Here is a 12,424-nt window from a genome sequence, read left to right on the forward strand (position 1 = left end):
TGTGCGGCTGCTGACGGACCAGCTGGGGTATGGGTGGCGGGTGCCATGGGAAGGGGACCCAGGGAAAGCACCACAGGTGGCGCAGCTGACATTTACTAGCATGTGTTGGGAGGAGCAGCGAGAATTTGAGAGAGAAAGGGCTGAAGGCAAGGGAGCCAGGTGCGTCAGCAGATAACACCATTGCTGCGACAGAGCTATGTCAAAGATGGCTGCAAGCTTACAAGGTATCGGCAAAGAAGTTTCTAGAAAGGGAGGACTTAATCACCATTGCCCAAAGCCCAGGGCAGCTCTGTCTGCAGGTAGGGAGGAATGCAGGACACGTGGTTGCAACAGGACCAGCCCAAGAAAAAAAGGGAAAAATGGTGGGGGGGAGAAGTGCCCAAAAGCAAGTGAGACCTTGGGGATCGGCCAACAGCTGTGGCAGGGACCATGCTGTGACCAACCCTGCCATTGGTCTTGCAGTGGAGCTGCCTTTTCCCATCAGGACAGCTCCACCTCTCAGTCCCAGACCACACGGGGCAGACCCCAGGAGCCCATACGCAGAGCATTTGAGCCCCCCACTCCCCAGCAGGAAGAGCTCTCCCCCCATCCTGCTGTAATCATGTGCTCTCAGACCAATATTTCCTCTCCTCTGCCAAGGCCTACATCCCACAACAGCAGCTCCCAGCAGCTGCTGTCTGTGAGTTGGATCAAGCTGGGATTGAGCAGGGCTTGAGCAAGCAGGATACAAGCAGGTTTGGAGCAAGCAGGGAGTGAGCAGGGGTAGAGCTAGAAGTGGTGAACTCACCAGCAGCATCCCAGCACTTCCCAGCAGAGAGGAGCAGAGGGGGACAAGTGTGTCAGTCCTGGTGCAATGCTCCTCCTGGTGAATCCTTCAGCATTTCCAAAACGCCAACAACACATGAGGCGTGGGTCTTGTAGTGGGTGTGGCAGGGATCCATCTGTGCTAAGCACCTGTGCGTGATGGCAATTTTTATTTAGGCTGTCAACCAACAGCACATCTTCAAATTAGAGACTTACAGAATGGTTTGGGTTGGGAGGGACCTTCAAAGATCATCTAGTCCAACCCCCCCTGCCATGGGCAGGGATATCTTTCATCAGGTTGCTCAAAGCCCCATCCAACCTGACCTTCAATGTTTCCAATGGTGGGGCATCCAGAACTTCTCTGGGCAACATGTTCCAGTGTCCCATCACCCTCGTTGTAAAAAAAACCTTTCTTATATCTATCCTCTCTTAGTTTAAAACTGTTGCCCTGTGTCCTGTCACTAAAGGCCCTCATAAAAAGTCTCCGTTTTTCTTACAAGCCAACTTTGTATATTGAAAGGCCACAATAATGTCTCCCCAGAGCTTTCTTTTCTCCATGCCAAACAACCCCAACTCTGTGAACCTTTCTATACAGCAGAGGTGTTGCAGCCCTCTGACCATTTCTGTGGCCTCCTCTGGACCTGCTGTAACAGGTCTATGTCTGTCTTATACTGGGGACCCCAGAGCTGGATGCAGTGCTCCTGGTGGGGGTCTCACAAGAGCAAAGTAGAAGGGGAGCATCACCCCCCTCGACCTGGTTGCCGTGCTGGTGGTGGTGCACCCAGGGCATGGTCGGTTTTCTAGGTTGCAAGTGCACATTGCCAGCTCATGTCCAATTTGCCACCCACCAGTATCCCCTTCTCAGCAGGGCTGCTCTCATTCCATCCATCCCCCAGTCTGTATTGATATCCTCCTGCAGGGAATTACAGCCAGATGCTGATGCATGAGCTGGCAAAAAGTTTTCTGCTCATAAAACGTCAGGGTTGTCTCTGCAGCCCAACAATGGCGGAGGCAGCGGGTTTTGCTACTATCCTGGTTTTTTTAATCTTGCCCGCATCTAAGGGGTCCTTGTTAGAAGTGATGCTTAAGCTTAGGAGAGTTGTCAGTCACCTTTCAGCTGCTAAGAAAGCTTTTGGCTGGTAGTTAGCAGCGAACCGTAGCAGGTGAGGAAGGGAGAAGTCATGGGGAGAGAAAGGGTGGATACAGTTTATGGGCAGGGAAAAACAAAAAGGTAAGTATTTGTCTGAAGGCAGTGAATGAGCCAGCTTCATGCATCACTTTGTGAGCTTGGTCTGGCTCCTCCAAGGCTGCCAAAAGAGCCTGTCTCTGCCGAGCAGCTCTTGTCAGTAGTGCAGGCTCTCAGCTGCCCTTTTGGTGCCCTGGTGAGGTGTTTGAAGGTGATTTGGGATCTGAATGTGATTTAGCTTTTGCTAAATACCTGCCCTCTTCACCAAATCCTCCTTCCTGCAAGTTTTGGAGGTCCCCATGAAGGTCCATGCTCAGCATCACCAAGGATGGCACTGAATGAGACAGGAAGTAAAGACTAAGCCAGCCCTTCCCTTGGTTGTCTTCCCCACCCGCTGCTGCCCAAGCTGGGATGAGCCACTCTAAAGGCATTGGGCCAAGCTGGTGGGTGGGAGCAGGGCATTGCAGGGTTGGTGGGTCCAGCTGAATAATGCTGCACCCTTTTCCTTGTCCGCCTTCTCCAGAGAGAGCCCGGGATTACCTGCACAAGACTGGACGCTTCATCGTCATTGGTGGCATTGTCTCGCCCGTACATGACTCCTATGGGAAGACGGTGGGTCATCCCCATTTTTCCCTTTCTGCATCCTATGTCTGCTGGTATCTCAAGCCAGGGGTGAGCACGGGTAGTGCTGCCTGCACTCATGGTCCTCTCATGGACCTCCTCTACCTGGGGCAGCCCCTGACCATGGGGAAGTCCGCGAGAGGAGCAAGAGGATGAAACCACCCACTCTTTAGATAAAAACTGCAGTGAGACCCTACAACCAGCTGAAAGAGAAACTGTCTCACCCAAAATGGTGGTGGTCATCTTGTTGGGTTGGGTTTTGTGTTTGTTTGTTTGAATGATTTCAAAGCCAATTTTATTGTGGGGATGGTGCTGATGCAAACAGGGACCCTTAAAAGCCCTTTCTGGAGTAGGGGGGAAATCCAAATCAGGATAGTTTCCTCCTCGTCTGAAAGCAGGAGAAATTTCATCAAGAAACCACCACCCCCGGGTCTGGCCCCACTGCAGCACAGGGCTGAGAGTGGTGGTGCTGAGCAAATCTCACTGACTGGTGCATAACTGGGGATGAAGCAAGGCAGGGACTCTTCTCCTCCAGCAAACAGGAGCTTAAGTTTTTGTGGGCAGGAACAAATCCTTCTGGCCTGTCTCATCTGAGCCAGCCCGATGATCTGACCCCAGAAGGTTTGCAAGTCCAGGCTGGCCAGGGCACGATGCTTGCCTCCCATAACTGTTCGTCCATCATCCTCTCTTGCAGGGTCTGGTCTCAAGCCGGCACCGCCTGACCATGTGCCAACTGGCTGTCCAGTCCTCCGACTGGATCAGGTGAGTGGCAGAGACCACACCTGCTGTGGCACCAGCAGTCCCCCAGCAGTCCCTGCCCCTTCCCCAGCACCGTGGTGGCAAAGTTCCACATGCAAAGTGGAGATGCCACCACCTTCTAGAGCTCCAGGATGGACTTTCTCATCTCCCAGCCAAAGCTTGATTAAAAACCAGAGGCCTTCCTCTCCTAGTCTAGCAGAGAACCAATGAAGAGCGTTACACCATCCTTCAAGGGAGCCCTTTGGCTTCAAGGGGTCTTGCAAGACCCACACTGACTCTATGGTGTCTGGGTGAGGCCCAAAGTCATCCAGCCCACCCAGGCTTGTGCAGTGGCATCTTCCCTTTCTAGACCAGCAGCACCAGCCCATGGACTCTCCCCTTTCCAGCGTTGCAACGTGGCATCTGGCAGCCAAGGTAGAACCAGAAACATCTCTGGCCTGTCCTCAGGAAACAGGGTTCTATGTATCCAAGACAAATGAAAGCTGGTTAGTTGGGTACCAAGAGTGAAAAGGTGTCCAGGCACATGTTCAGGTCTCCAAAGCTGTTAGGGAGACCTCGATGGAAGGGCTGGAGGAAGGACATGGTCTATGGCAGAGCTGGAGGAGTGAACATAGCTGCTCATGGCATTGCTGGATGGCCCAGTGGGGAAGAGGTAGCATGGCCAGGAGGTCCAGGCAGTGACCATTGCCAACACTGTTGCCTTGCTGTGCTACCAACAGGGTGGACCCCTGGGAGTGCTACCAGGACACCTGGCAGACCACCTGCAGCGTGCTGGAGCACCACCGTGACCTGATGAAGGTGAGGCAGCCCCCACGGTGTGGGGGCACCTGGGGTGAGGGCATGGGGAGAGCACGGGAGTGGGGTTGCTCTTGCACCAGCCTATGGACATCAACAGCCAAAATATGGCTGGCACAGAAAGAGAGAAGACTTGCAGGAATATTCCTGAATCCTGATCTGAAAGAGGTGACTGTGTCACACCCACTTTGAGTTCCTTGCCCTGATGGTGAAAGCAAACAGCCCTCCCGCTGGAGCCAGCAGCCATCCCAGTCCCATGCACACCAGGAGGGGAGCAGGGGTGAAGTCAAAGTGAAGGCAGGCATGGGCATAAGCCAAATCATCAATGCTGACCACTTGCTCCATCCCAAGGGGAAGGAGAGGTGGACGCGCATCTCCATTTACCAGCTGAGCCAAAAATGCAGTATGAACCTGATGGTGTGACTTCAGGAAAATTCAGCATCTGGGAAGTCCCCAGGGAGCACAAAACCCAGGAGGAAATGTCCCTGTAAGCCCTGAGAGCTGAGGAGGAAGGTGACTGCCCTTGGGTGACTGCAGGGACAGGGAAAGCAGGGCTACTGCTAACACTTGGATATAGTGAGCAAACCAAGGATGGGAAATGGATAAAACAGCTTCATACAAACTCACAGGCAGCCCAGACAGGAAGCACAGAAGTAGCATTAACCAGCCTGGCGGGATGTCCAGTGTGTCCAGGGACTACGGTGTCAAAGCCAGGGAGCCCCTGGAAATGCCTGTCGTCTTCTGCAGGGACTGGTGGAGGAGAAGAGGGCACGTTTGCTCTTGGAGTAATGTGTAAGCTTCTGGCTTTGCGCCTCTGATTCATCAGCTGCTGTATTTTTATTCATTCATGAGAGTTTATGAGCATGACCAGGTGATGGGGACGATGCCTGCCTGCAGACAGTACAGCTGCAGCCTTGCCAGCCTCACAGGTCCACACAAAAAGTTAATTCCACTGTCCCCAGCCTTAATCATGAGTCATTATACACAGGGTCCTGGTAGCCCCAGGCCCATCCAGTGAGACTGGATGGGATTTGGGATCCTAAAGTGAGCTTGGACATACCTGTTACTAAAGATGACCTTCAGCCTGGGGTGCAGAGGCTCGATACAGGGGTTGTAAAGGTTTTGGAAGGTAGCTAGAGCAAAGGCACTGTTCCAGCTACACATCTCCCTCGTTGCAGAGAGTGACTGGCTGCATCCTCTCCAATGTCAACACCCCCTCCATCACCCCTGTGATCGGCCAGCCCCAGAATGAGTCCTCGCAGACCATCTACCAGAACAACAACAACGTCTCCAACAAGCCCACTGCAGGTAGGTGGCAGTGATTTAGGGAAGAGGGGGATGACCACCCACCCCTCACCTCCCAGACAGGGTTGCTGAGTGCCAGGAGGGGAGCTCCATCATCTTATTTTTGCATCAGCTCACTCATCAGGCTCCATGAACCAAGCCGAGGGTCAGGTGGGGATGCGATGGAGGGCTTCCTTAATGTCCAACACAGCAAGGGGACTAAAGAATGGCTTAAAATGGCTGTGGACTCTCACTGGTCTTTAGCTGGATAATGTTGAGGCAGTGAGAGCAGCTAAAAGAAAAGCTACCTGGTACCCATGGGGCGTGTGCATGGGACAAGCTGGCAGGAGAGGTGACGTGGCTGGATCCCCCATGAGCTGGTGGGATGTTGGACATGCAGGTATTAGCTGGGGACAGGAGGGGGAATTACTTAAACCCCATAAAAACAAACAAAAAAATCTAGTGATTTTTTTAAAGTGATATTAGCTGTCCCGCTGGTCTCTTCAAGGCATAGCGTAACACTCTCGGGAGTTAAGACCATGAGAGGCAGTGGTGAGGAGATGCTGAGAGCAGTTCCTGCACCTGGGCATAGGAGGATCTCAAAGGATCAGGGTGGCCGAAGAGTTTGTGTGGGTCAGTCTGTCAGGGCATTGTTGGCACTCTGGTTAATTTTTCTTCTTCACCTTTAGCAAAGATCCTGGGGAAGGTGGGAGAAAGCCTGAGTCGGATTTGCTGCGTTCGCCCACCGATGGAGCGCTTCACTTTTGTGGGTAGGTAAAGTCCCAGCATAGCCTTGGCTTCGGTGCCACCCCCCAGCCTTCCTCCCAGCCCCCTGTCCCAGGCCGGTCACCAACAGCTCTCTTTTGCTTCCCTTCCCCAGATGAGAATGCCAACTTGGGGACAGTGATGAGATATGAGGAGATCGGTGAGTATGCAGCCCCCTCTGCAATGCACTGGCTCCTCTGTGGCTGGCTGGCCAGCACTAGGCAGCTCGGGAGCAGCTGCACAACACACCTGGTGGCGAGCAAAAGATGCAGGACCATCATCCTGTCCCAGTGCCATCTATCAGGGCTCAGGGGTAAAACAACAGCAGTGCTAAACTGGCCTGATCTCATTCCTGTTGGCAGGCAAGCAGCCTAAAATAAGGGACCAAGCCACAGAGACCTGGCTCCCAGCACTGGCATGGACCTGCTATGGCATCGTGCCTTGAAAGTCACCCCAGGTGCCATGAAACCTGCCTTTTGGCAGTGGTGTCACCCACATCCTTGCATTACCCACAGCCCTGACAAGCTTTGCACTCAGCAGCAGGTGGGATTTCAGCCACCTGAGCAGCCACAGTGCTCCTTTCTTTAAAGCCCTTTAGGAGTTTTAGACCCACTAGGCTGCCATGCACTTGTTACTGCCATATATCACTGAGGGCTCTGCATGGGAAGCATGGTCCACTGACAGCTTGCTGGTGTTTTTGAGACCCATTTCATGGGCTAGCTCACACAAAGCCTGGCACAACACCCATCCTAGCACCAGCACCATGCAGAGCACAGAGTCTTTGGCCACCTGGAAATGCCAACCAGGGAGGCACCTTCTCATGTAGCCACCTCGTCCCACCCCTCCGGGTGGGTTTATGGCTTTCCTCTGGTATTTGTACAAATAAATTAATCTTTATGGGCCCATTGGAGTAGAAAGCTCCTTCCCACAGCACAACTTTCTTGCTGTGCTTACTGAGCAGCAAAGCCAACCCTTAAAGCAAGCTGTCAGCAAGCACCAGTCCCAGCCTGGGGAGAGAAATGGAGGACGCAGAAGTCCTCCAGGGTGTGCAAGGAAAACCTCTGGTCCTTTGTTATCAGCTTTGCTAAAGCAAACACAGCTGCGCCCAGAGCTCTGAGCAGTCTCCTGGGCTCTCCCCATTGCCCCTGTGGCTGGAGCCCCTGCAGCAATGCTGACAACAACCCAGCAGCACGGGAGAGGAGCTGAAATAAAGCAGGGTGGGGGGCTATTTCATGTGTGGTACTGGTAGGGATGCGAGAATCTTTAGTAAACTTGTTTTGGCAGGGGAGGTCTGCAGGAAGTGCAGTGGGATGGCAGTGTGGGGATGCCTGCTCAGACCCGTTTTCTCCCACCTCTGAGCTTCTCTGCTTCTTTTCTTCAGAGCTTCGCATTTTACTGCTCTGTGGCAGCGACCTGCTGGAGTCCTTCTGCATCCCTGGTCTCTGGAATGAGGCGGATGTGAGTTGCCACCACCTGGTGCCCCTGCATGATCCTCTTCCTCAGGCTCCCTTCCTCCTCTCCTTTCCACACTCAGCACTCCTGGGAGCCACCTGGGTCCCTCAGGATGGCAAGAGTCATGCCCACCATCCCCACCTCCTCCTCCATCCCAACCCTGACCCTCACATGCCCTACACACAGGCAGCCTGAGGCACAGGGTCTTATGCTCTCAAGTCACCAACCCTCCCCAGCCTCCCCTTCCACAGACCCAAGCCCTGCTCCCACTCACCACTCAAACAAAGGATATCAGCAGGGGTGCAGATAAGCTGGTCCCAAGGGATTTCCAAAGGCTATGCTCCTGCTCCTTGTCCCCTGGAAGGAGCCAGCATCAAGTAGATGCAATTCCCAGCAGAGTGATGTGTGAAGGTAGGACATAAGAGCTTTACAAAAGTTGGTCTGACATTAGAAATTAAACACACTTACCACCAAATCAATAGCTTTCACTTAATAAAATGTGCTGACCCAGAGCTCTTTTGGATGAGCCTGGTTTGTCCTGTAATGGATGAGGCAGTGGGAGCCATTCCCATGTGGTGGCAAGCTTGGCCACCAGCCTTGGCGCAAATTCAGGTTTTCTCTGCCCAGGGCAGAACAAGACCTCTGTCAGGACCAACACATCCATCCTGGTCTTAAAGCCTTCCAGCAAGGCAGAGGTCATATCCTCCTTGGGCAACCTCTTCTGCTGCCACCCTCTTTCTACCATTACAAGACCTCCCTATAGCCTACCCTCAACAGCTATTAATAGGATTTAACCCTGAACCATTTTGTACACTGCAGACCACTAACCAAGCCTTAGTGAATCCATGTTTCTGCCAAAGACTGTCCAGCTAGCCACAAATTCACTCTGTCTCCATCCAGACCATGGCCTAGATTTCATGATGCAGGGTGGGGGTTGGCAGACAACGAATGGCACATTTTGCACGGGATGGTTATGAAAGCTCTCCCCTCTTTGGGTCACTCCTAGATGGAGGTGATCGTTGGGGAGTTTGGGATTGTGGTGGTGCCCCGGGATGGAGCAGACCCCGACCGGATCATGAATCATTCCTCCATACTCCGCAAGTACAAAGTAAGTGGATGCACATGTGGCTGGGGAAGGCTGAGAAAGAACCTACAACCTCTCTTTACCCAGGGGGGTCCACTTCAGCCACGGGGCACAAAATGTCTCGAGGCCAGATGCTCTCAGCCTCTAGGTCAGGTGACCAGGGGGCCACCATGCAGCAGCCCCCCAAAGGCCAGTGGGGCAGGAGGGCTGGCAGGGCAGACGTCCACTTTCAGGCCATCCCTTTGCTCCTCTCTTCCTCATTTCCCTGCAGAACAACATCCTGGTGGTGAAGGATGACTTGAACCACCCCATGTCAGTTGTCAGCTCCACCAAAAGCAGGTGGGTAATACAGGGGGACTCCTGCTATGGGGTTGGAAGATGGGTGCCCCCCAGCCAGCCCCTCCATTTATGGGGACACCAAGGTGCCACCTAACCCACCTAAATGGACTCTGATCTGTTTCTCTCCCCCCATACCCTCAGACTGGCCCTGCAGCATGGGGATGGACATGTCGTGGATTACCTCTGCCAGCCTGTCATTGACTACATCCTCAAGAGCCAACTCTACATCAATGCCTCTGGCTAAGTGCCAGAGGCCTTGCAGCGAGACAGCCCTCGTGTCCCACCTGCCAACAGCTCTCCATCACTCTTTTCTCTCTCTCTCTCTCGGTCTGTGTCTCCATCTCTCTCCCTACCCCATGGCCTCCTGCCCACGTCTGCCTCTCACCCCCGGTGCCAACGCTCTGTCATGCAGCCATATCTAGGGAACTGCTGCACGGCCTGAGGGGAATGGTTTGGTCTCTTTTTCCAGGGAACCACCCCCCATCCTATATGCAGGGAGGGAGGACCAGTAGAAGAGCAATGTGCTCAGTGCACTCGAGGGGAGGTGGCTCCAGCACCCCCCTCCCAGCATGTCACTGGGAAATGGTCCCCCAGTCCATCCTCCCAGCATGCTCAGGGCAGGGGTTTCCTCATCTGCATCACCTTGCAGTACTTAAGCTCAATAAATCTAGGTGGACTTCTTTTTCTTAAATAGTTTTAGTGTGAGCCCTTTGGGCCTCTCAACATGATGACCAAACATCCAGGCTGGCAGCAGGCAGTTGTAACCCAACTGACTTGATGCCCCACAGCAGATGGACCTCCTTAGGCCGGCAGTAGGACAACCCAGCTAACAAACTGCTCCTCATGGCCCTGAAAAATCACGGAGAGGGCATTTCTGAAGGGGAGCAGAGGCCTTGGCAAGCATTGCTGCCAAAGCATTACTAGAGGGGATGTCCTTGGCTTCAAGTGAACCCAACCCACCCTAAGCCACACCCTAGGCAAGTGAGTTGGGGTGATGCTCTACTCTGACCTAGTGTCACAGGCGGCAGCCCACAGCACCTAGAAAGGGACCTCCCATTTAAGAAACCAAGAAACAAGGGAGGAAAGCAGCAGGTGGGGACCCAAAGCCTCTGGTGAGAATTTGCCCCAAACCTGGCTGAGCTTTGTGGGGGCTGGGTCCATCCCCATCCTCTAGCCTCCAGATCTCCATTTCTGTCTGTAAACTTCCCCCTCCCCTCTGCTCCTACCCTCTTCCTCTCCTTGAAGAGTTTATTAAATGCATGATACTTTCCCCCTCCCAAACTGGCTGTGGCTACTTTGCACATCCCTTGGCACATGCCAGGCTCCTGCTTTCCTGCCTGTGATGTGTCCCCAAAAGCCAGGGATGGAGCCTAGCAGAGATGCTCACATTAAAAGTGGGGTAAGTAACATGAAGCAAAAGAAAGTTATTTAAGTCCTGCAGAGAGAAGGGTTGCTGAAGCAGGCTGTTGTCCTGCTGAGCATCCCTAGGGTGCAAGAACCCTGCACAGCCCCTGGGAAGGGTCACAGCCACAGGGAAGAAGGTGCAGTCCTCCTTTACTCCTCACTTTTTCCTCTCCCTTTCCTCCATCTAACCTTGTATCGCTTTGGGTATAGCCCTGCTGCCTATAGCTCCTGGGCATCTGCCCACTCCCCACAAATTTGGGCTAACTAGGCTCAGGCTAGAACCCCCAGCCAAGGCATGACTGCTGTCTTTGTGGCTTTCCTAGGGCATCACTGTGGCTAGCTTCTGGTCCCCAGCAAGGCACAGTATTGTGTTGAGACACCTGAAGGCTGAGAGTCCTCCAGAGTATTTCAGGGAAAGATCCGAAATTACCTTTTTTTTTCCCCCCCGTAAATATCTACGAAGGGTCACGAGCTGCTCACATGGAAGCTCTAAAGATGAGACATTGCACTAAATTTGGTGACCCGCTGAATGCTGCTGGCACCTCTGTAACAGCAAGCAATGTTGGACAAAACAAAACAGCATACAGCCACAGGCACAGAGCAGCAGCTAACAACTTCTCAAGGACAGCCCTTCCCAGAAGGGAAAGCAAGAGAGACAGAAGCGATGTGACTTGCCCAAAGGCCAGAAGAGGTCTTTCCTTGTCAGGGATTTCCCTTCACATGGGGAGGCTTGTTCAGGAACTGTCATAAATTCAGTAGCTACATCCCTCAGTGCCAGCTCTGGTATCCCCAGTGGTTGTGTATGTATCCCATGGGGTGAGGAGATACAGAGATGCCAAAGTAGAGAGGGAGGTGAGAGCATGTGGAACTCGGAGTGCAGGGATGCCTCTTCTCCAAGGAGGCCTTCAGCCAGTTCAAGATGCTCACCAACACTCTACTGAGCTCCCTTAGCTAACACGCTGGGCAGGTGCCTGTGGTAGGACATCTCATCCATGAGACACACAATGTACGTAAGCCAGGAGACTCCTCTCCACCCGTTGTTCTCAAGTGTTCAGTTTTTCAGTCTCTCTTCCCTCTCCACCCCAACACAGAAGTTATTGTTTCATAGCTCCAAGCCAGAGGAGAAAGAGCAGTGGTAGCAACCAGCCTCCAAAACACAAACACACACACACACACACACTTTAAGCTCCTGGAGGAGCGATGCTACTTTGAAGGGGGAGGAAGGACAACGGGTTTTAACTGAGGAGGAGACAAAGGGAAATAAAACAAAGGAGGTGGAGAAGGAAGGCAGGTGGCATGTCCAAGAGCCATCTCAGATCCTCCCTCCCTCAGGTACGCGAGATGGGACGCACAGGAAGCCAGCTGGCTTCCCATCCCATCACGGTTAGGACAGCATGCCTTAGAGATGTAGCGTTGTGGTATGGATGACGAGTATATTCTGTCTTACTAGTCTTACCTGCGCCTTTGTGTATCCATTCAGTAAAACTCACAGTACAGGGGGGTGGGATGGGGGGTTTGTAACAGGTCATTAAGCTCTGGGACAGGTTTGGAAAAAGTTTTTGGGTGGGTATGGGGAAAAAAGGAAAAATCATCCCTGAAGATCCATGCGACCACCAGGGAGGTGAGGACACAGGTTTCCAGGGTGCAGGGGAGGGGTGGGAAGAAGCTCGTGGGTTTCGGTCTTTGAACCTCCACTTTTAAACAGTGCAATTTGCTGAAAGAGAAATGAACTTCAAACGCCTTTTGGAGAAAAGAAGAATACGGGGGGAGGTAAAGGGGTTGAAGTTGCCATGCCACCGATTTCACCTTTGTCAAAAGTTTTGGAGCCTAATTTTTTTTCTTCTGTTGCTATATGAAAAAAACAGTCATTGACAAAAAAACTTTATCAGCAAAATGTTTAAATTATGTAATAAACAAAACAAAACAAAGAT

The 12,424-nt window shown here is 52.8% G+C and overlaps 1 protein-coding gene across 1 annotated transcript in view; it reads left to right on the forward strand.

Annotated features, from left to right (window-relative positions):
• The window catches only part of NMNAT2 (nicotinamide nucleotide adenylyltransferase 2), a 33,480-nt gene extending 21,059 nt beyond the window's left edge, over positions 1 to 12,421 (forward strand). Inside the window, exons 2-11 of the mRNA XM_064454401.1 lie at positions 2,514 to 2,602; positions 3,306 to 3,373; positions 4,090 to 4,168; positions 5,344 to 5,473; positions 6,139 to 6,219; positions 6,330 to 6,374; positions 7,596 to 7,672; positions 8,673 to 8,774; positions 9,022 to 9,089; positions 9,231 to 12,421. Of these exons, the coding sequence (XP_064310471.1) occupies positions 2,514 to 2,602; positions 3,306 to 3,373; positions 4,090 to 4,168; positions 5,344 to 5,473; positions 6,139 to 6,219; positions 6,330 to 6,374; positions 7,596 to 7,672; positions 8,673 to 8,774; positions 9,022 to 9,089; positions 9,231 to 9,333 (842 nt within the window). The 3' untranslated portion in view covers positions 9,334 to 12,421. The remainder of the gene's footprint in view (positions 1 to 2,513; positions 2,603 to 3,305; positions 3,374 to 4,089; positions 4,169 to 5,343; positions 5,474 to 6,138; positions 6,220 to 6,329; positions 6,375 to 7,595; positions 7,673 to 8,672; positions 8,775 to 9,021; positions 9,090 to 9,230) is intronic.
• The last annotated feature ends 3 nt before the right edge of the window (positions 12,422 to 12,424 follow it).

The sequence above is a fragment of the Phalacrocorax carbo genome, chromosome 6, assembly GCF_963921805.1.
Source record: "Phalacrocorax carbo chromosome 6, bPhaCar2.1, whole genome shotgun sequence".
In the NCBI taxonomy this organism is placed as follows: domain Eukaryota; kingdom Metazoa; phylum Chordata; class Aves; order Suliformes; family Phalacrocoracidae; genus Phalacrocorax; species Phalacrocorax carbo.